The 24568-nt window shown below is 35.1% G+C and overlaps 1 protein-coding gene across 4 annotated transcripts; it reads left to right on the top strand.

Annotated features, from left to right (window-relative positions):
- The first annotated feature begins 8985 nt into the window (after positions 1-8985).
- LOC132302692 (choline/ethanolaminephosphotransferase 1) lies at positions 8986-24364 on the top strand. 4 transcript variants are annotated; one of them, XM_059799610.1, is made up of 20 exons: positions 8986-9228; positions 9521-9686; positions 11380-11389; positions 11502-11552; positions 12896-12973; positions 14593-14668; positions 14760-14782; positions 14865-14965; positions 15576-15670; positions 15806-15874; positions 16891-16960; positions 17509-17572; positions 17646-17686; positions 17776-17860; positions 20177-20239; positions 22573-22631; positions 22796-22848; positions 23232-23304; positions 23715-23759; positions 23888-24364. In XM_059799610.1, exons 2-19 carry the CDS (start codon positions 9550-9552, stop codon positions 23734-23736), a joined length of 1170 nt encoding a protein of 389 aa, XP_059655593.1. In that variant the 5' UTR covers positions 8986-9228; positions 9521-9549; the 3' UTR covers positions 23737-23759; positions 23888-24364. The 4 variants fall into 4 exon arrangements, with proteins under 4 accessions (XP_059655593.1, XP_059655590.1, XP_059655589.1 ...); XM_059799607.1 differs by lacking the exons at positions 8986-9228; positions 9521-9686 and having other exon boundaries at positions 11371-11389; positions 23907-24364; XM_059799606.1 differs by lacking the exons at positions 8986-9228; positions 9521-9686 and having other exon boundaries at positions 11371-11389.
- Positions 24365-24568: the final 204 nt, after the last annotated feature.

Here is a 24568-nt window from a genome sequence, read left to right as displayed (position 1 = left end):
AAGACCGCGTTTCTCACGAGATATGGTTCTTATGAGTTCTGTGTCATGCCGTTTGGGACAACTAATGCACCAGCAGTGTTCATGGACTTAATGAATAGGGTCTTCAGGGCTTATTTGGATCAGTCTGTCATTATTTCCATTAATGATATCTTGATCTATTCTAGGTCTGAGGACGATCATGCGAGACATCTTCGGATGGTGTTGCAGACGCTTCGTGAGTACCAGTTGTATGCCAAGTTCGAGAAATGTGAATTTTGGCAGCGGGAAGTGAAGTTTCTGGGTCACGTGGTGTCAGAAAAAGGAATAGCAGTGGATCCAGCCAAGGTTTCAGCTGTGGGTGAATGGGGACAACCTAATTCACCTACCGAGATTTGGAGTTTTCTCGGATTGGCAGGATACTATCGGAGGTTCATTCAGGGGTTCTCTAAAATTACGGGGCCACTCACTCATCTGACCAAGAAGGGTGTACAGTTTGTGTGGGATGAGCACTGTCAGCAAGCTTTTGATGAGCTCAAAAAGAAGTTGACTTCTGCACCGGTTCTGGCTACTCCTCAGAGCGGGATCGAGTATCTTGTTTATACGAATGCTTCATTACAAGGTCTTAGATGTGTTTTGATGCAGGAGGAGCGACCGATTTTGTATGGATCTCGGAAGCTTAAGCCTCATGAGCCTAATTATCCAACACATGATTTGGAGTTGGCAGCTGTGGTCTTTGCCTTACGTATTTGGAGGCATTATCAGTTGGGTGAGTCCTTCAGATTATTCAGCGATAACAAAAGTCTGTAGTATTTGTTCACTCAGCGGGAGCTAAATATGAGACAGCGCATGTGGTTAGAATTCGTGAAAGACTATCATTTCTCGATACAGTATTATTCAGGGAAAACGAATATGGTGGCAGATGCACGCAGTCGCCGACCTGTTGGTAGTCTTTCTGCACTGTTCGCTACTGAGTGGAATGCTTTGAGGATAGTGGATGAGTTGTCGGATGCTTTCATGGCTTGTATGGTCGTTACACCTTCTATCATTCACAAGGTTTTGAAGGCACAACTCACGGATCAGCAATGCATTGACAAGGTTGCAGAGATAGCTTCCGGAGAGGTTCCATTCTACTATGTTGGGGCTGATGGAGGTTTGAGGTACAAGGGACGTTTAGTGGTACCTTCTGCTGATGGTTTGAGGAAGGATGTGATGACTGAGACTCACCACTCTGAGTTCTCTGTTCATCCAGGCGGAGACAAGATGTATCAGGATATGAAGCGGCAGTTTTGGTGGGCAGGTATGAAGAGGGACATTGCTTTGTTTGTTTCTTAGTGTAGTACTTGTCAGATGGTTAAGATTGATCATCAAAGGCCGCCAGGAGCTCTACAACCACTACCGATACCGGAGTGGAAATGGGAAAGCATTTCTATGGACTTTGTGGAGGGATTGCCCACTTCTTTCAAGGGTCACAATTTCATTTGGGTCATCGTGGATAGGTTGACCAAATCAGCTCATTTCCTACCTATTCGCACTGATTTCACTTCGGAACAGTTGGCAAAGCTTTACATTGCAGAGATTGTAAAGCTACATAGTATTCCGTTGTCTATTATATCGGACCGGGATTCGAGCTTTGTGTCTGGATTCTGGAAGAGTTTTCAGCAGGCCTTGGGTACAGAGTTGCACCTTAGTATTGTTTATCATCCTCAGACTGATGGACAGACTGAGCGGGTGAATCAGATTATGGAGGATATGCTTCGGTTGTGTGTTCTTGATTTCAAGGGCCACTGGGAGGATTACTTACCGCTTGTGGAGTTTGCTTATAACAATAGTTTCCAGAAGACTATTGGGATGGCACCATTTGAGGCGTTATATGGCTGACCGTGTCGATCGCCTGTTTATTGGATGGAGGTTGGCGAGAGCCGATTCTTGGGTCTTAAGTTTATCAAGGATACTTCTGAGAAGATAACTCTTATTAAGGATCGCATACGTACTGCTCAGAGTAGGCAGAAGAGTTATGCTGATCGGCGTACTCGTGCTTTGGAGTTTAAGGTTGGTGATCAGGTTCTACTCAAAGTGTTACCTATGAAAGGTGTTATGCGCTTTGGGAAGAAAGGGAAGTTGTTACCGCGGTTTGTCGGTCCATTCATGATTACGGATCGTGTTGGAGCTGTTGCTTATCGGTTGGCACTTCCGGATAACTTGGATCGCGTCCATAATGTGTTCCATGTTTCCATGTTGCGAAAATTTCTGCGAGATGAGGATCGATATTAGCATATCGACGTTGGGGAGATTGAGTTGCAGCCGGATGCAACTTATTTAGGGCCGCCGTATCGTATTGTAGACCGACGGGATTAGATTCTTCGTAACAAGGATATTCCTTTGGTACGTGTTCAGTGGAGTCATCACAATGAGGCTGAGTCCACTTGGGAACGGGAGGACGTCATTCACTCGCACTTTCTTGAAATTTTGGAAGAAGGTAAGAGCGAATTCCGAGGACGGAATTCATTTTGTTAGGGGGGAAGAATGTAATACCCCTAATTTCAAAAGGATAATCCTGGTATTTATTTTGTTGTTTAAATTGCATTTGTTTATTTCTTTGGTGTGATTTAATTGTTTTAAATTGTTTAGTGCATTTAATTATTTTCTTATTTTAATTTATTTATTTAATTGGTTTGTTTTAATTGATTTAATTTATTTAATTGGTTTAATTGTTTTGTTACTTGAATTTAATTGATGGGTTTGAATTGTTTCTATTTAATGTGATTACTTTTTTAAATTTGTTTTAGTTACCTTAATTGGTTAATTAGGTTATTTAGTTAATTCACTGTGTAGTTATTTTATTTATTTGAATTTAGGGTTTTAGGATTTAACGTTGGCCGACTTATAATTAGAGTTGGAGTAGGGTTTGGTAAATTGAAGCTTATATATACATAAGCTTACTAGGGTTAGGGTTTTAGCAAAACAAACCATAAGTTACGTCTATATTACAAGGGACTGCTAAGAAACAAAGAGTGAGAGAGGGGGCATAGAAAGGCAGAGCAAGGGAAAACTCAGAGACGTGGATTTAGTGTTTCAACTCTGAAACTCAAAGGTAAGTCTATGTTATTCTCTCTCCCGTTAATTCGTGTTCTATGCATGCCTAGTTAAGACTCCAGGGATTAATCAAAGATTAAAATAGATGAAACGAATGTTATGATTCATCTAATATGCATGTTTAAATCAGTTTTTAGTTCCATTGAGTTAATCTGTTTTAGTGTTGCTTAAAAGTGCTAACTGAAATCTTGTTGCGGATTGTTTTTAAACCTTGTGTTAAATTCTTGTTGTGAATATATATTTATGTTTGAGGATTGGTCCGAGACATTAAATGAACCCTTGAATACGTAATTAACACAGTATTGAATTTCACCAAATTAATCTGTTGTGGGTTGCTTAAAATTTCAGATTACGGTTCTGCGAACGTTGCTTCTAAACCTATGTTCCATGCATGCTATCATTGAATATCAGTGGTTAAATATGTAACTAGAACTGAGATTGAATCTAAAATAAGAATTAAAACATATTACAGAGGCTCTGGTAATCATCGGAATTGGAGAAGACGAAGCTGGAACGGACAATGACTGCTAAGGAAAAAGAGAGCAGGCTCTCAAATTCCTTAGAGCTGGCTCCTAAAGACTTGGAGCCGGCTCCAAGTGTCTTTGAGCTGGCTCTAAGTGGTTTAGAGCCGGCTCCAAGAGAAAAATAGAGCAGGCTCCAAATCTTAGAGCCTGCTCCATCTTAAAACGCACAGAACTGAGTTTTAGGGACTTTTGGCTGAAATTGGATTTTCTAAAATTATTTAAAGGCTATTGGATGTTGTAATTTAATGTTTAAGACTTATAAAAATGTAGGGAAGCATGATTACAAGTAGGAATTAAGAACGGAATTAATCTAAGAATAAACAGTGAACCCGTGGGTGGATGATTTGAAAATTCATTCTATTGTCTACTATTTTTGGAATTTTATTTCTCTGCAAAATCTTAAATTGCGAGACATGTTTTTAGCTGTGATATAAGCATATAGTAGCTAAATATGTGTATGCTTAGTTGGATTAACTGATGTTTAAAATCTGTTATACAATGCATCAGTTATGGTACTATATGAAGAAGTAAATTGTATAATCTTAATTTATCAATTTAAAGGACTGGAACTGGGATTCTAAAATTGTTATTGGATGCATAATTTAGTTATACACATGTTAAACTATATTTATGCAAATTTTGGAGTATGGTTGATTAGTATCAAATACTGTTTTCGTCAACTATGTTAAATGGAGGAGCTAAATGTACAGTCTTTTCATTTATATAAAGAACTGTAATGAGATGTCTAAATGTTACATTGGTTGCATAAATTGATTGTATACGTGTTAAACTATATTTATGCTTATTCTGGGATGTGGTTAATAAATAATTATACTGTATTATTAACTACGTAAACCGGAAGATGGTATGCACCGATATGGGACGGTGTCTTACTAGGTACGGATTAGTTTAGACACTAAGCCCTACCTAAATTTGGATTAAGGTATGAATTAATCATAAAGGTTAAGTCCATCACCTATTTGTGTCATATCAATTGAGAATTGAATGACCTACTATGGTTTCAGGATGGATTTGTTATACATACATTAGACCACTACACAGATGGATGGTATTTTGTATTAGGAGGAGTACGGACTTTATATATATATTATATGGTGCCGTGGTATGAGCTTGAGTCTCATAACCATGGTTAGGGCGTGTATATTGCCTAGGATGGATAACTGGACATAGGTGTTGTTCCCTGGTATGTCTAGGTACTCATACCCACCTTAGGGTGCGTATTTGCATGTTGTCTTCTATTCAGGCTAAGACAAACCTACTGGACTAGTGAGCGTCCTATAGTGTGTACTATATACATATATGGACTACTCTAGCTATTGTTGAGTCTTCCTAGGATGTATCTGCGTATCGGATTACTGTTGGATTGTAGTAGATCAGGACTTGCATGTGGGCCTGACACACTCCTTTATGTTTCAAGTGTTCGTTAGTTCCAGGGTTAGAGCTTGGACGTGCAGAGCAGATACAGATATTCATTCCTCCGATTATGTAGGAATCTTCTCCATGATAGTTTTGGATTTTATTTCTATTATTTCAGTTTTGGTTTGAGAATTTTAATAAGGGGTCCAATGGATGGATTCCCGAGTTGTAAACTTATGGAGCTTTGGATTATCAGATTTGATTAATTATGATTCAAGGATTTCTTTTTAGTTTCTTTCAGCTTATTAAATTATTTCGTATTTCACTTTGTATTCTGTGTTCGATTTAAAATACCTTAATTGTTTGATATCCCTCGGGTTTGGGCCTGGGCCTGATCAACCCGTGTCTCGGATCCGAGGGGTATCACAGGGTTCATGAGTCAGCCTAATAGAGGGCATGGTTTAATGACATAAAATTATATGTTATTTGTTGTTAGGATATGATATGATTTTAATCAATTGCATATCTGTATTTTATAATCTTAGACATAATATATATACTGACAATGGCATACATAGAACCACATCCTGAAAATAGTCCACAAATAATCCATCATATATATATATATATATATATGATGGATTATTTGTGGACTATTTTCAGGATGTGGTTCTATGTATGCCATTGTCAGTATATGGCTTTATTTTGTATTATGTGGATGAGCTGGCTAATAAGTTTAGACTCATTCCATGTTAGGTCATTGTCAGGATATGGATGACATGCCATTGTTGGGATATGACTATTATATATTTTTTTATTACTTCCAACCTATTGTCTGGATATGGGTGTAGTTGTTATCTATTAACCATTATCAAGATATGGTTAATTATATCTATAATGATATTATGTGTACCATGATACAAGGTTGATGTCTTGGGATTAGTGGTTAGGATGTAGACATATATTGCTAATTGAGATGGGTAGCTGGATTAAGGATGTGTGTGCCCTGGTAGAAAGAGGACTCGTGACCACCTTTGTGTGCGATTTGCATGAGATACCCACTACACGGTTAAATCTGCCTTAATTCAGTAAGAGTCTTTAGTGTGTATATTTATATACTTATCGACTATGTAGCTATTGCATGAGTTAGGTATAGATTTATAGTTTCTTCGATCTTTATTTGGGTTGTCGTAGAAAGGACTTGTTGTGGGTTTTGACCCACCATTGTTATAGTTTTCGGGTCCTCGTTAGTAGCAAGATTAGTAGTTGTTCATGCAGATTAGAGACTTGACATCATCACTTTTCCTGTGTCATCAACGTAGGATTCTATCTTCTGATTAGTTATTTCAATTTACAGACATTTATTATTTTCAATTATAGGATTTTATTAGGGGTTCATGTTTGAGGATTTCCGAATTGTATTTTTTATGGCGATATATTCCATGGAGATTTTTATCCATTTTTGAGAATTAATGGATTTTATTTAATGGAGATGATTTATTTATTTATTAGTTTTCCATTATTTCTTTATTAATTATTCTTTTTGTATTATGTGTTTGATTTAAAATATTAATTGTTTCGATATTCCCTGGTTTTTGGGCTTGGACTTGATCAACCCACGGCTTGAAAATCAGGGTATCACCGTGTATGTCTAATATAGTAAATTAGAAATAAATGTGCTTTAAATAACATTGTTACCAAATAAATTTAAACGTGTTTAAAGTATAAAAAGTACTTTATAAAATGCAACACCAAACGCATACCATGTTTTTTTTATTGATAACAATTTTGTAACACTTAAAAGAGCTTTCATCATTCTAATATCCCGCTTCTTACGAGACAAGCTCACGGTGCATCTTATCCCGTCTGGATTGTGGGGGTGTGATAAGAATGAGGATTACGAATAGGATTTTAAGTTTTAAATTTGAACTTTCACAAATATTTTATCTTTTTTATTTTCAAATTTAAAAACATATATAAATATAGATTCTCACCTCTCAATCAGACAAGGGTGAGATTCAATCAATTAATTGTTTTAAAAATTCATTGGCACACTTATTTTATCTCGACTAAGCATTCCACGTTGAAAGGCAAGTCACATACCACTAAACTGCAACCCTTGAATTTTTATTTTTTATTTTCTCATATTCATTTACTTGTGTTACAGATGATATATTGGTTAATATACCAATTTTCTTTCTTATATTAGAATGTTTATAATTTTTTTTATTTTATAATTATACGTGAGTTTGAATTCTTTAAATATGACACTTCTTATGAAATGAGAGATTAATTAATTTTCAAGCTTGGTTCCGGTTGATCGGTATAGTGTCTCACATCTCAGGGCAGTGGGTGCAAAAATGGGACCACCGTTGAAATTATTGGCACCTTCATCAACAACCAATTGAATATCAAATGTACCGACATATATGGGAGCCAATAATGTTGAAAAGGACTCGCCCAAATCAATGCTGAAAAGATTTTTTGTTTGCCCATTTTGTTTAGAGAAAATAAAAATAAAAATCTCAATAAATTAATTCTTCTATTATTAAAATAAAATCAACTAATAAAAAGCTTATAATAACTGTAAAGATACGCAAATTTGAATCTACACCGATCTAGTATTTGTCCTTTTGAATTTGTATCATTTAACTCCTTAAGAGTTGAGTTTGAATTACAATTTCTAAACAGAAGTTTGATTATTATTTGTACAAAAGATTATTTAATATCATAAAAAATGGATTTTGAGCACTCATAACTCCCTACCAAACAAATAGAGCTCCCAATCCTAGATGAATATACATGTGTGTGTATATATATTTGCTTTCAAGTTTTTTTATTTTTATTTTTTAGTTGGTACTCACATACACATACATGCCTTCGTTGAGGTTTGAACTCTGACCTCTCTTTAAAAAATAAGTGTTTGATATCACTAAGTCACTGATCTGTTGATTATTTCTTAATTTATTTTGTCAATAATGACAATATCAAATCTCTCATATCATCATATAAGTCACTAGAACAATCCCATATCTCATATGCATCAAGCAATTATAAAGAAAATTCCTTTGAGACGTCCCGTACAAATATAGAATGAAAATGGTATGCTATTCTTTGGAAATATATGAATTTTATTAAAAATTTTGTTGTGTTTTTTTTTTTAATGATGAAATTCAAATGTACAATCTCATCATCCAACTAAAATCATGTACACTTTACTTATTTATTTTTCCCGAAATGTATTCAAACTATATACATAAATCATTATTATTTTGTCTAGAATAGTGGTATCTGAGTTTTGACATCATATAATTCGGGAAAAATTATGATATGATTTTGGGCCAATCACTAATTATTATGTTAGTAAATATATCAATTTTATTTAATTTTTATTTATTTATGTGTTAATTAGTGACCAATTAGAAATAATTTCTCCTAATTTAGACCTAAGTCACATAAAGCAAGAGCAGGAATGGGAGCGGGAGCGGGAGCGAGAGCGGGAGAGACTGACCGGTAGAAAAAAGTCATAAGCACTAAGAATTTGAGCGAGAGGTATGTGCGGAGTGTGAGAGCGACAGGGCACTCGAAGCGTGACAGTGACACCTGTTGAGAAAGATTGTGTGCCTTAGATTTAGACACTAATTTGTTTGAATATAAAATATTTTTTTAAAATATATATATTTTATTTATTTAGTGTTTGGTTGTCCAAAATTTAAGAAAAATATTTATTGAGTAATATATTTTATCAAAATTAACTTGTCCTTTTGTTCTAATTTTTTTTTTTGGACCTTTACCAAAAATTAAGAATAAAAAAAATATTTTACATAAAAAAAAAATTTCATTTACATCAAAACAAACAAAATGTCCCTTAAATTATGTACATAAAAATTATTAAACTTTCCGCAAAATGTGATGTAGTCATACCCAAAATTCGAGTATCCAATGCACGATTCAGGAAAGTATTACACTATGTGTGTGGTATAATAATATATATATATATATATATTATACGACGGTCATGGTCTTGGTCATGCTTAACTTGACCTTTATGTGGTCCGACGCGGTTTGTATTTAATCAAGATCTTCTAGTATTTCTTAATTCTTATTTTCCATTTTTCTATTTGCAAATTTCGCCACACTTTCCTCAATTTCTCAGCCTCTTCGTATACACAGTACACATATATGTATGTGTTCTTGTATAGTCCAAATCTCCGATCTTTCTCTTAACTTTGCTCGATCTCTGCACTTCAAGGAGGTAAAGTTTTCATATACATATCTTACTCACAGTTGTATTTTTTGTTAATTTATAATTTATTTCGGTAATTTATACGCACTCCATGCATGGTTATTCACAATTTGTTCATTTTTTGCTGTTGTGAGTGTTTAATTCGTGAAGATATACACACATATGTGTATATTTAAATTGATTTGTTGTGTGGTCTATTGACATCTTTGGTGGATTATTGTTGTTCTGTTTTTATAGAGTGCGCTTGAATCAATTTATATTGCTCAGTCTTTTTTTTTTTTTTTTCCTATAATTTGGGCAGGTTATACAGAGTTATATTATATATACACAATGGGATATATAGGGGCTCATGGAGTTGCTGCACTGCATAGATACAAGTACAGTGGAGTGGATAACTCATATCTCGCAAAATATGTGTTGCAGCCCTTTTGGAGACGCTGTGTTAATCTTTTCCCACTTTGGATGCCGTAAGTATACAACTATTTTAGAGCTCATTTTTTTTGGGTAAATATTATAGTGAATACTATAGAAAAATGTATTGATCGGTTACTGCAAAATGTTCTTTTGTAGAATTTATTTTTGATTTAGTATGTGTATATGTGTTGGGTTTAATTGGTTGTTAGTATAGAGGGTGAGCCTTGGTGCAATGGAAATGTTGCTCCGTTGAGACTGGAGGTAGCGGGTTTGAACCGGAAATAATGTTCCTGCATACGTAGGTAAAGATGCCTGTATTTGATCCTCCCCATACCTAGCAGTGACAGGAGTCTCGTGGGCTGCCCTTCTTAGTTGGGTGCTAGTATAATAGACTAACATGGTGCTGGAAATGTATACTTCTCCATTATGCTTTTTTCATAGCTAATGAGTTGTACAAATAAAAAAGGGAACTTGGAATTTAACTATAGCCACTTAAATGGTTCGTGTTCTATGGTACAGCAATGTAAAAACAAGGGGATGAAACTCTAGATATCTATATCAAACTATAGGTCATTACTCAATGTCCATCTCTCACGTGTGGGATTCTGGGAGTCAGACTGGAAATGGCTGTTTTTTTAGACTTGCAACGTGATCTCACGCTCAGTCCGAGCACTTACAATTAGAATTGAAAGTTGGAACTGGACCCTTTTTTCTGACAAAGAAGTCTTCATATTTTAGTTGAACAAAAACATTTATTCATACTAGTATTCATTAATAGGTTAATTTATTCCTCTCCTCCCACATTCTTCTTATTGATTTGCCCTTGCAACACTCAAATTATTTTTGTCCAATATCTTTAAGTACAAGAGATTTTTCTTTTCTTCAACAAAGAAATCCAAATACCTGCAGAATATTAGCAATTTTAATAGGAGTTCTACAAAATATACAGATCACCTGGGATAAAGTTTCATAATCAGAAAACTTCTCCTGCCTGCTAAAACTCTTAATGGAAACCAGACTGAGAGTTTTTTTGAAGGGCTCATCATGGGTGTGATTAATAATCTTTAAAGCTACATCATGCAAATTCTGGGAAGCTTTTGAAACAAACTTTATAAGTAAGCAAAATTTGTTTGCTTAGGCATGGTTTTGGTAGCATTGGCCTGTTCAGATTTTGGATGGGAATATAAATTTCAAGAAGTTTTCCTCTTTTACTTTCAGTTGCCTTAAGAAACTTCCAAATGTTGCTTTTGCGTACTATTTCCTTTGGACCTGAGCATCATTACTATAGTTATTTACTAATAATTTTCTAGTATCTGGGTTTGATTAGATTACCTGACAAATATTTGCATCTAGTCATTGTTCATATCTCATTTTAAATACACTCTGCATGTGTGAATAACACAGACACATTTAAACATGTTCAAGTTTTTTAGCTTGTATAGTAATATTATCATCCTGATTGTGGCTTTCCCTGAAGTTAGTTTCTACATCTTACTTTTGCATCTCTATCTGATCGAAGGAAGGGATACCATTAATTGGATCTTTTTAGATGAGTAGACTTACAGTCTTATAGAAAGTAAGGGGGGAAAAAAAAACCTACATCATTGGTAGTTCGTTTCAGTCTGATCACTATTTCTTGCTTATGTTTTTGTTATGAGATGTATAGGAGGAAGCATTTTAATTTTTCAGCAGAAATCACTAACAGCTTCTTTCTTTTGTGTTTGCATGTACTGAACGTTTTTCCAGGCCCAATATGGTAAACTAATCATTGTTACTATACTATATCGTCTTGACATGTAATTATCTATTCAAGATGATTTTCTTGTGCTTGTTTAATAGTCGGTTGTATTTTTGTTTTACTCTTCCAGATTACACTTACAGGGTTCATGTTCTTGGTCACATCTGCACTGCTTGGCTATGTGCGTGAGGGCTTCTTTATGTTGTGTTCTTTAATACACTAAATATTAAGTTCTTTTTAATGTGGTTTTTTTTAATGGCATCTCTGTCCTGCTTTTCATACTTGTTCTTTTGTTTCCCTCATCTTGTTTTATTTTCTAGTTTTTTCCTATCAATAATATCCCAGAGAATTACAATATTGCCCTATAATGGGCCAAACCTTGTTAAAGACGATGACAATACTTGGAATAAGGTACTTAGAAGCAAGTACTAGTCTGTACTACCAAACCTCAGATCTCCTGAAAAAAAATAGTCTCTCATGTGTTTTGAAGAAATTTCATGGATATTACTCTATTCATCAAATTAGGTGCTAAGTAGAGAATTGGTAATGCCATCAATATTTCATTTTCTGAAGGTTGATTTGTGGGTAATGGTCCACATAAAGACAAGATTTAAGTTATTCCCCTACAGGGGGAGGAGATCCTAGAGTGGGTAATGGGATCTGTGAAAATGAAAATGGGATCTTTTCTGTGTGACCACACCAATTCTAATGAAATCAAGGAGTTAATTTTGGCCACCTGTATTGCTAAAGCCACTGAGATGGTTGACTCTTCATCTGGAGTAACTCCAGTACCACCTTTTTCAAAATTTAAAATTTTTGCTGTGGATATTCATGAGGCCTTCCTTGAGAACAATAATACTTTTTTTAGGGGAAAAAAGATAAGAAGAAATTGGAAAATAGAGAGGTGGTTGAGTGGTTTCTCCTCCTGACCCAACTTCTATGGTCATGTTGGCTTTTGTATGAGCCTATTGGAACACTCTTGAGGCATTTTAGGAACCGGCCGGTTCACAACGGGATTTGAGGTCCCTGATACCTATACTCTCCGGTATAGCGAACCGGCCAGTTTGTCTCCTGAACAAGCCAGCTGTGAACAACTTGCTTACTCAAGATAATATGATTTGCTGTCACTGAGTGTTGAACCCTTGCTTACTCCCCCAAATTCCAAGGCCCAGTCCAACAAGCCAGGAGCAGATCTATGTCTATAAAGGTAGGATAAAGATATTTAATGTGTTTTTGGAAAGCCATTAACTTCCCTTCATCATATTTATGATCTTCTTTTATTGACCTATTATTTGAAAAGCATATACTCAAATAAAATAATACAAGCTGCTGTTGTGTTTTTTTTTTGGGTTAATAATACTTCAACATTAATATTTATTAATTTATTTTAGAATGTTAAAAGCATGGGAAGAGTTTCTTTGACATGTATTAAATTTAGCATAGTACAGAGAAATGTCTCTAAGCCAAATGAGATTTCTGTGTTTAGGGTTTCTTCCTTGAGTTTCTTACACAGATGTGTTTCAGATATATTCACCTCGCTTGGATTCTCCTCCACCAAGATGGGTTCATTTTGCTCATGGATTACTTCTTTTCTTATACCAGGTTTGCTTACATCTCTGGCAAGCAGTATTATCACATGCTTCTTTCCTTCTCTTCTCTTGTTGCATTTGGTGCATTAATAATTGGCTTGCATGTTTTCTTGTCTTGACATCATAAATCTCTTCATGCACTAATTTTTATGGGGTTCAAGTCCCCATGTGGCAAAGTGGGCTTCCTCAGTCTTGATCTTTCATCTTATCATGCATTGTTTTAATTTGATAGTTCTATAGCTGGTTTGCCTCTGTTGTTTTTCGTATTTGATGAATCAGTGAACAGTGGCTCTTTAGTTACAAATCTGGATGCGTGAAACTTTAATTATATAAAACTTGGTGTCAACTATCATTAGGAATTTATTTGGGTGCTCATAAACAGGGATAGCAATTTGACTGGATTTTAGGTATTGGACTTATTATGACTAGTGTTTTAATTACCATGCAACATTAGGTTTTGGTCTGGTCCTTTCCTGAATATCCTATAAATACTTCTGAAGGTTTGATTTGTACTCAATTGAAGCCATATAATCTGATGCTTAGGGAATGGTACTTAAATATGAGACTTAGTTTTAATTGAATCACGATTTGGGACAAGTGATTTCAGTTATTGGACATATAACATCTAGTATAGACGTCGGCTTGAGAAACAATGTCATTTGTTAACTTTTTATAATTGTTTGTCACACGTTGGAACAGCAACGAATATGGAGAGCTGGATCTTCTATGACCTCTTTGCATCTCAAACCTCACATGTTTAGTGAGGATATGTAACATGCACATCTAGAGGCCCTACTCAGGTATAGAGCAACTTGATCTGCGATTCATGAATTTTTGGCTCAAATATAGAAGTCCTATTAAATGCCCTTTATGGTCCTGCCTATTCTCATGCACTTTCTTAGGCCTAACCTTTCCATACTGCTTTGTATCGATCTCAATGGAGGGGTTTTCCTTGTTCCAATCCCTGCCCATATGTTTATTATGGATATGGTTGTATACCATTTTAACTTGGAGGCAGATCTGGAAATTTGAAACCCGAAGTAGTGGTGCGGGAGGTATTTTAGTTACATTAATTGGTGTCCCTTGCTACTTCCAGAGGAGGGGGTGCGGGGCATTTACGACACATTCCGTTTCAGAGGTGCAACTTCCTCTGGTCACTTCCGCACTATCCCTTGATTGAAAGTCAATAGAAGATGCAGCTATGTTTGTGTACTTACTAAAAAAGAAGAAGAAAAAGTGATATAGGAGTTCTCTTTACATAATATATTATCATTTTCTAGTTGTAATAAGGCTTATTTATTTGCGGATTAAAATTCCATGGCTTGAAATAGTGAAATATTAGTTGCTTGGTTCTAACATGCTGTTGCTCAAGTGCTAAACTATGGTGGGGGAAACTGTTAGAGATTTAGAATTTCTAAAATTGTGCGATCACGATCTATGGAAAACCGTCGCACGCATAATCGTATATCTCATTTTACCTTCTTGAAGAGAGATTATTTTCCGATTAGAAATTATATAATCTCACTCTTTTTGCTGCCTATTGTGTTGTGAACTTCCTGTAATTAGTTGGTGTTTAGAGTCGGAATATTTTCTTTTCTGTAATCCTTAATTTGACCGTCAAATCCATGTCAGACTTTTGATGCTGTTGATGGGAAACAAGCAAGACGGACAAATTCTTCTAGTCCACTGGGGGAACTTTTTGATCATGGTAATTTTTCTTTCTTGTGTAGTTTGCCTTTCTTTCTTATCAGTGTTCAACACTAATTAAATATATTTCTTACCATTCACAAATATTGCAGGATGTGATGCACTTGCATGCACGGTATGTACTTGTATGGTTTAGTTCTGTATTATAACCATGGCAAGTATATTTCGTTATCTATTTTGTTCATGATGTTTATCAGTTTGAGACTTTGGCCTTTGGGAGCACTGCTATGTGTGGAAGAAATACTTTCTGGTTCTGGGTGATTTCAGCTGTTCCATTTTATTTTGCAACATGGGAACAGTAAGTGGCCTGAATCTTACTGGTTCATAAAATTTAAAGTTTTTTAGCACTATGATTAACACAATTATTGGGGAGGTGGTGGGGATAAAGAGCTGCATCAGTTATTGTGATATTTCCACTTTGTTTGAGGCCTAATATGGTGTTTGATGACATCTTCGTGTCTGAAGGAACTCCAAAGAAACTTGCCTAATTGTTGGTTCTCACATGGTTCCTTTATACATGGAGAAAATGGTTATGGTAGGAGGAACATGTTTGCAATATGAACAAGGTCAAGTGTTTGTGTGCATTGGGTTTTGTGGGTGCTAATTCACCAATCCTTACTAGATTGTTCAGACATGCAAAGAACTACTGAAAAGCTACATTTAAATTCTTGAATAGGGAGATATCTAGAATGTGATGATAACATTTTTCTTTCTGACAATGATGTTGTGGATTCTATTTTTCTTGTAGGATCATTTCTTTTATTCTCTACAAAATTTTCCTTATGAAATCATATTGGGGGGATTTGTAGTTAAAATTTCTTTTGTGTTCTACTGTAATCTCATTGATATATAATACTTAGAATTGGTAATTGTGGTGGAGAATTTATTGATAGTGCTTCCTTGTGCAGCTATTTCACCAATACCCTTATTCTTCCGGCCTTCAACGGACCTACTGAGGGTCTCATGTTGATATATGTAGCCCATTTCCTTACAGCTATAGTTGGTATGTCTGTTACACATTAATTGTGTACATATATAGGATGGATAAAGTTCACGTCTCTTACTGCTTCTCATTTTATCCCCTCCTTTTTCTGCTATATTTCACAAAAATATTAATTCGTGTACATTTCTTCTTCAGGTGCTCAATGGTGGGCTCAACCATTTGGAAAATCACTTCCCTTCTTAAGTTGGGTTCCGTTTTTAAATGGTAATGTGTCATAGGTAGAAAAAGGATATCTATAAAGTGATTGTTCTTGTTGCGAATCTGGATAAATTATTTTGATGCATATGTTCTATCACACATGATGGACCCAGCCAAAGTAAAATTCCATAGTTATTTATAGAAGCTCAGGCTGTCAATTTTGAGACTTAGAGTGCAATTTTGAAGGCGGTCACTTTGTGCAAATAAAGCTTATAGGGTATGCCCTTTCCAGTGCCCTCTATCAATGGGGACCACACTGGATAATTGTCTTGTGGTCTTGTTGGCAGGAGATTTTACCTGTTAGGTTTGCACGTATGTATACTACCCATATAATTTGTTTCATTCTACTCACTTTACTTCTGAAACTCTTGCGAAACATTGGAATCAACAGTGTTTTATACTTCTATGCGAGTTCTATTGTTGTCATTGAGATAATTATATGTTCCCATGGAAGGTAATTAATACAATTACTGTGCGAAGTGACCTAAAGGATACTAGTAATATGGTCTGTTTTTTTCTTCTATCTTGGAATAAAATGTATGATTGAATGAACACGGTATTGCTACCTTATGAATGTGAAATTTGACTGACTGCATTTAGGATTTTAAGTGCTTACGTCTTCAGCTGGTTGTGCTGGCATAACCAAGTATTTGTTTCCTGTTGCATATATCCACCATATTAGATGTTATTTTACTACCTTTTGGGATTTTTGGTGTTTTAAACCAGCTATCGCTAAGTTACCAGAACTTCACTTTCGAAGTTTTACTACTTTTGTCAGTAAAAAAGCGTTGGACCGGGGTATCTTTTGTCTCTTTTCTATTGGTAGGTCTTGAGAAAAGCTATCTCTTGAGATTTTATCTGTGACACCATTGCGATCTCGGTTGAATATCTCTATGAATTCATTATTCAAATTCCTCGATTACGTATGTCTTTCAACCTTGCATCTTTGTACTGTCTTAGTTAAAGTTCATTGGTTAGTTTTGTGTAATGTAGTGCTTCTTCTTCCTTTTTTTTGTCCCCAGAAATCCCGACATCCGGAGCTGTGTTGGTTTTAATGATAGCTTTTGCTGTTATACCAACAGTTTCATTCAAGTAAGTACTACTTATTTTTTATGGTGAAATTTATATCATTTCTTTGTACACGAAGTGGTTTAGATTGACACTTTATCCATTCATCGTGCCCTTGTCCATGCCTATATTCTCTAATAGATTGAGTAATATTTTATATGGTAACATTTTAATAGGTTATAGATTATGTTATTATTAGCCTTAAGTTGAAGAACAGGATCTTACTTGCTGTGCACCCATTGTTGGCTTATAGTAGAATCATATTACCTTCATTTTGTCATTATGGTCCCCACGAACTTTGTTGCTAATGTTTTTGGGTACATGGACATGAATACATGTCTAAATCGCAACTTTGCCTGAATATTTAGGATGACAGGCTAGAAATGATTGCAGACCTTGCGGTGACCAACAATAATCTTACACACCATAATGACTTTGTATTAGGACGATTATTTTTGGTCTTTGTGGAAGATTGTTTGATCATACCACAACACACATTCATGAAGACCTATTGTTTTTCTGTAACATATAGCTTGACGTTATTTTGCATGGTGTTATACTCTCTTGTGCAGTGTGTACAATGTTTATAAGGTCGTTCAGGCAAGGAAAGGAAGCATGTTACTGGCATTGGCAATGGTAATTCTTTTTCCTATTAAAATACTCTCTTTTTCTAGCCTTTCTTAATCGGTCTTGTTATTGTCTCTTATAGCTTTACCCTTTTGTTGTGCTCGTGGGAGGAGTCCTGGTGTGGTATGTAACTATTTCTGTTGTCTGCTTTCCATTTTCTTATCTTTTGAGAATCGCATCTGTTATCATACTATGACTTCTCTCTTGTGCAGGGATTATTTGTCTCCAAACGATATAATGGTGAACTATCCACATTTGGTTATAGTGGGAACTGGACTTGCATTTGGGTTCCTTGTGGTAAGATATCTGTAGTGACCCAATATGCTGAATTTGAGACTTTTGTCTAAGTCTAAACTTTTTAATTTGTATTACTTTAATCTATTTTTGGAAATTAAAATTTGACTCTCATAGAGCAGGTTACATGAGTAGTCACTCAATGTTCCTATGGACCTGTGAAAACATTATTTGGCTTTGGCTTCCTTTAGGGTAAGCTACCCAGGTTATGTATATTATCTGATTTAGGGCGGAGGAATCTAGAGTTTTTGTGTTTGACTTGATTATGGTGTCGCCACATGGTTATTTGTCCACCTATACATGGGCGACATGGGCACAACTGTCACCTTGTGGGATGATATATTTTCTATAGATCCTTAATGAGCTGCAATTTCACCTGCAAAAGTTTGGTGGTGCATGTTTGGGGTGAAGACAAATTTCATGGCTAAATCATAAGTCTAAAGCTTCAGGTGCTCCAGAGGCCCCAAGCTTTCTTAAATGGTTATGTTTTCAAGTGTTTTAGATGATGCCACAAAACTTCCAATTTTTTTTTTCCTATCCAAAAAAAAAAAAATGTTAGGAGTAGTTTTGTTCCTTAATCATTTTTTATAATGAGGGAGAAATTGGAGATGATGTTAATCATAGAATCAAGGCAGGATGGGTTAAATGGTTGAGTGCATCTAGTATATTGTGTGATAGGTGTATTCCCTTAGAATTGAAAGGGGAGTTCTATAGAACAGCTATTAGGCCAGCCATACTTTATGGTACTGAATGTTGGGCAGCTAAGAAACAACATTTGCATACAGTAAGTGTGACAGAACTGCGATTGTTGAGATGGATGTGTGGTAAGACTAGAAAGGATAGAATTAGAAATGATCACATTCCGGAGATGGTTGGAGTAGTGCCAATTGGAGATATAATGAGAGAAAATAGGTTAAGAAGGTTTGGACATGTGCAAAGAAGACCTTTAAATGCACTGATTTGAAAAAATGACATAGTCCACATTGAAAATAATATTAGGGCAAGAGGTGGACCAAAGTTAACATGGTAGAGTTAGTGAAGAAAGATATGATAGTATGTGGATTGACTGAGGCCTTGGCCTTAAATAGAGTGGAATGGAAACATGGGATTCATGTAGCCGACCCAAAATAATCATATACTACATGGGCGTATAAAGCAGTACTGGAGTGGGATTGTGGAATGGCAAATAACACTATATTATGTCAATATAGTGATGTATTGGGGCAGACCCACCTATCCTATAGAGTCCATTACAAATAGTTGGTCTCATCAATTTGGGGTTTAAGGCATGGACTAGGTGTCTTGGCTTAATTTACATCAAGTAACTCTTCTCACACTTAACCTTTGTTTCCAAACATCCAGCCTGCACTTTTACCTTTTGTACAAATCTTGCATTGGTCATATAAGTTGAAGGCTTTAGTGGAATACAAGAACAGTTGGATAAATAAAAGCTTGTTGATTCCATTATAGTTGAATAACTAGCAATCATGCACAAATGTACGAGTAGAATCAATCAAGTCAGTTCACTAATTTGTATGACAAGTTACTCACAATATTCACGGCACTTGTCGCAGTTAATGATTATCTTGTGGCACACTTTCAATATGACATGCTGCAATAGACATGTCCAACGGTAGTTTGGACCCTGGACATTCACAAGACAAAAATGCATTAACTTTGTTCACTTGAATATGCACAACTTACTTAAAAATTTCTCTTATTGTTTTGTGACTTTTATGTTTGAGGAAATCTTTTATGACTATTTTTGTTATGCCTCCTGTACTTTAATCAACTATGATGGAGTACTTGTATGTTCTTCCAGTTACATATGAAGTGCATTGATGGTTGGCCCATAAGTTGAGTGTGCCATCATTATTACCATGAAACTCTTAACATATTTTAATTCCAGCAGAACCCTAAGCACAACTTATCCGCTCTTCCTCATTAGTGTGCATACTCCTGTGAAGATTAGCCTCAAGCATCCCATCACCCTAATTATTCTTCTCTCTTCTTCGTGGAAGTGAGGAATTCCTCGATATAACCTAAACGCCCCTTTTTTTTGTATGATAGTGGATCAACTTCCCTATCCTCCTTTTATGTTTATCTCCTCTCTCCCCATTTCCCTTGTGTTATAGAGGGTTTTTTTTTTTTTTTTTTAGTTAAAGTAAAATTGAGGGTAAGGGGATTGAACCCGACGTGAATCGAATTGTGTTATAGAGGTTGTTATAGTGTAAAATTTGAAAATTTTCATGGGTCTTTGTTCTTATAGGTAGTCAATCTTTTATGATATCGTTACTGAAGCAAAACTTGTTTTGGCAGGGAAGGATGATTTTAGCTCACTTGTGTGATGAACCCAAGGGCTTAAAAACTAATATGTGCATGGTATGTTGATTTCTTGGGCTGAAGCTATATGGACTATTTAATTTGTTTTAAGTTCATGATTATTTTATTCATTTCGATTTCTTCCGTTCTTTCTTTTTTCTCTCCTGGGGTTCACGTTACTTTGGCAGATGTGTCAGCCAGTCTTGTCGTGTCGCTAGAGCTGTCAAGTAGTAGTCATATTGTAAATATCAGCCCCTTGCAACCTGAATCAAATCAAGCAAATTGAAATTTTACAACAAAAATTAAGTGCCTGTTTGGGAACCACAGTTGCTTTGTGCTTTTGCTTTGACCCGAAGCAGAAGCAACGTTTCTGCTTTAGAGTGTGTTCAATACTATTCGGAAGCATGTTTGGTGATGTATATTTTGTTGCAAGTTTTTTGGAAGCAAAAACATGAAAGCACGTTTGGTAAAATAGTGTTGCAAGTTCGAAAAATAAAATGGCTATTTAAAAAGGTCATTTTAGAGTTATTTATTTATTTATTATTATTATTATTTTTTTGGGTTTTGTTTATCGCTATAGTGCGGAAGCAACAATTTGGTGCTTCTGGTTTTGGCCTCTTTTTCGGAAGCGCTTCGTAACTATTCAAATCGCAGCTAACGTTACCAAACATGCTTTGTGCTTTTGATTCGCTATCCAAAGCAAAAAACACAAAGTAGAAATGGTTGCCAAACAGGCCCTAAAATAAGAAATTTCAATGATGTTTTTGGATATTTAGTTATCATCCTTGTGGTATTGAGGTTCATATTACTTGCTTTTCTTCCCTATGAGTTTGATCTTCCAACAAGTTCATTACTTTCAACAGCCAGTTGATACTTATATTCCTTCTTTTCATTATGGTTGACCCCTTCCCAGCAAAAAGAAAAGGAAAAAGAAAAAGGAAAATCTTATATGATTTCTATATCAGGAAAGTCGGAGTCCTTTGAACTGCTTGAAGTAGTACACTTTTACAGAGTACTCATTGAAGTTCACTGAATTCTGGGACCATACGAGGATTGCTGGTACTGTTTGAAACTCAAAGGAGGTGTCTGATTGTTCAAAAAGATAAAAACATAGAAAAACATTGCACAATTATAAAAAGAGGAGGGGTATTACCCAATGTGGTCCCCGTTACTCAGTGGTTCTGGGAGGTACAAACTGGATACAGGCCTAACCCTTGGACTACTTTTGACCCGCGGCTGACGTCTGAGCATTTTACCACTGCACTAGTCAGTGCCCCCTTGCAAAAACATAGAACATCTGATAAAAACCCATACTATTTGACGAGGACAATATTTCTCTTTATAAGCATAATGATTCGTAAGTCCATAAAGTTACCACTGAATGAAAGAAATGGAATAACAATAAGAAAAGAGCACTGTGCCTTTAACTTGATGAAGAAAGTAAGTGGAAGCATCACTGGTGCAACTACATCAACTACTTCTCTTCCTGAAGTGAACGCTCTTCTACTTCTTCTTTATAAATATGTCACTAAGGATTCAATCCAGCAGCATCGCCCTTCCAGTACTGCTGATTTGGCCACATCTGATAAGTGGTTTTTTCAAATCAATTTGTACATTTGTAACAATATCTTTTTCCCAGAACACATTAGAAGTTTAGTGTTCAGGTTGATCTGGTTAGGGTGATTTATCTGCAAAATAGAAATGTCCCATAACTATATCTTTTCCCCAGAACACATTAATAAGGGTCAAAGGCTGACAAAAACTAACATGGGATGAAATAATAAAATAGAGACTTCAAGAAATTAGAAATAGGTAACTTTTCATTATGATGATGATGATGATGATTATGATGGCTAGTGTTGTCACACATGTTTTGCAATAGCGTCTCATTAATAGCCTCATTTGTTTTATAATGTAGAAAAGAAATGCCCATGTTACATTGGTGTTTATATCATGTAGATTTTAAGTTTTACACAAATGCAGGAAATTTGCACATATGACTAATATCACCCAGGGAATGCACTAATCCTAATTCTAGAGAAAGTATACAATTATAAGAAAAAAGGTATACATTTTCTAGTTGAAAGTTGCTTCTAGGGGGAATTCATACATTTTGTAGTTTTAAGTTCCTACTAGTGGGAACTGAACAAAATTCACTTCTTTTCTTTCACTTGTATCAAATCTTGGTGGAGTTTTTTAGCTTTTAAAACTTTTTCCACATTTATCAGATAGATGGAATTAATAAGAAATTTCCATGCGCTTTTCAACATGTCTGGTAACAATAAGAAACTTATTTTCTTTCCATTTGTCACTTTTCAAGTGGTTAATAACATCACTAGATTTACACAAACTTCATCTGCAATTGTTACGAATTTTTATGTTTCGTTTTGCAGTCTCTGTTATATCTACCTTTTGCAATTGCAAATGCTCTCACTGCCAGACTGAATGATGGGTATGTGGTAATTCGAGCTATCTAGCACAGCTTATTGAATTGTACAAGTATTCCATCTTACAACAGAGAATTGAGAGAATACATAATACATTCGGCATATCATTACTACCATTTTGATAGTCATGGTACTTTCGTCATTCATTAAAATCTTTATTTTGTGGCAGAACTCCAATAGTTGATGAGAGATGGGTTCTCCTTGCTTACTGTGTGTATACAGGTATAATTACTTCCATTTCAAGTTTCTAGAAAATTGCTGTTTATTTATTTATTTATTTTTTCCTTGAAAAAATTGTCCTAAACCACGTTCCTGGTGGTAACTTTCTTTGACTTGGTTCTTTTATGAAAACATTTATTTTCTTGAGGAAATGGGAAAGATGCTGAATACATAAACTTGTAGGTGTTTAATACTTGTCTTAGTTTTTCAATTGGTATGCAACTACCTTGGAAGTTAGCACTTAGTGTTTTTGTGATCTGTAGAATTTAACTTCATTTTTCAGAGTTTTGTTTTTTACTGACATGAACGCTCTTTCTTATTCTAAATGTATGTTTGATGCTATTTGTCATGTTTTTGCGACTGCAATTCTTTTCTACTGGACTTAGCGGCTCTCTATCTCCACTTAGCAACATCAGTCATTCACGAAATAACAACTGCCTTGGGAATCTATTGTTTTAGGTGAGATTTCTAAACACACACACACACACACACACACACACACACATATATAATTCAGAATTCCTTTCCTTTAGGAAGAATCCTAGATGAGGAAAGTTTGTACAAGAGCAATATATATTTTTACTTTGCGTTGCTGATTGTCTAATTTGAAGATCAAATTTGGTTTTTACAAAAATTATGTGAGTGAATATATATATGTGTGTGTGTGTGTGTGTGTGTGTACACGTGTGCCTGTGAATATATGAAATTATCATGCGGATTATTATTGTTAACGGTTTTGAGTGGTCAATTCCTAGACAAATAATTTGATCCTGTGGTTTTTAAGTGTTAACTATCAGAATTGTCCCATAATTATTTTCAAAATGTAAAAAAGAAATAGTTTCTAATGCTCTTGACTTGTTAAACGTCAGGATAACAAGGAAAGAAGCTTGAGAGGTGCTAATGTTGTAATCAAGGTATATCTTCCTTCCAAGTTAATGTGCATGTTATTGAGCTTTACTTTGTTTTTATTAATTCGATTTAGGATCTTAATTATTGTTTAGCGCAATGCTAATATATTGCCGCCTTCACAAAATTTAAGCAGTCTTCTCGGAAATTTCCAGCCAGCATATCAGGAACAATGCAGCAACTTTATGGTCTCTCTGCTACAATTTTTTTTGGGTAAACATTAACCGTGAAGATAACGCTCGATCCATTGCATGGGATCCATTCCCAATTACTATCACTCTTGTAATTGATTAAAATGCATTTTAAGCATGAGATGTCACTCTCTCAAAATTTATTACTTGAATTTTAGAATGTTACTAATGGATGAGTGTTTGAGAGAGACCATATTTTGTAAGACGTAATAGGGCACAATTTTGGAACTTTGACATCATTGGCCGTCAAAATGGCTGGACGGCAAACTAGTGAGAAAAGCATGCCAAATGATGTATATGTATGGAGTTGGAAATATATAGTATACATCACACTATAAATGTATGGTATATATTGAAATGTTGTTCGGTTGATGATAACACTTGTGTGGTATTTCTGCATAATGTTCATAATGTTATTTTAATCCAGGTGCAATCTGCAATATATATATATATATATATATATATATATATGCTTGAAGAGGATAGGAATGAGAAATTCATCTTATTTGGATTGAAAATATATTAAGTGTAACAGGAAAGACTGTTTAACTTCTTATTTGTAAAAAAAATATCGGTTTTTGTTATTTTCAGTTTTGAATCTTTCATGAAATTTACGCAACATATTG

Source organism: Cornus florida, unplaced genomic scaffold (assembly GCF_030987335.1).
Source record: "Cornus florida cultivar Cherokee Brave unplaced genomic scaffold, ASM3098733v1 CherokeeBrave_3.0.0_Hap2_Chr04, whole genome shotgun sequence".
Lineage (NCBI taxonomy): Eukaryota > Viridiplantae > Streptophyta > Magnoliopsida > Cornales > Cornaceae > Cornus > Cornus florida.
The sequence above is the reverse complement of the archived record's forward strand: the minus strand, read 5'-3'. Positions and strand labels throughout refer to the sequence as shown.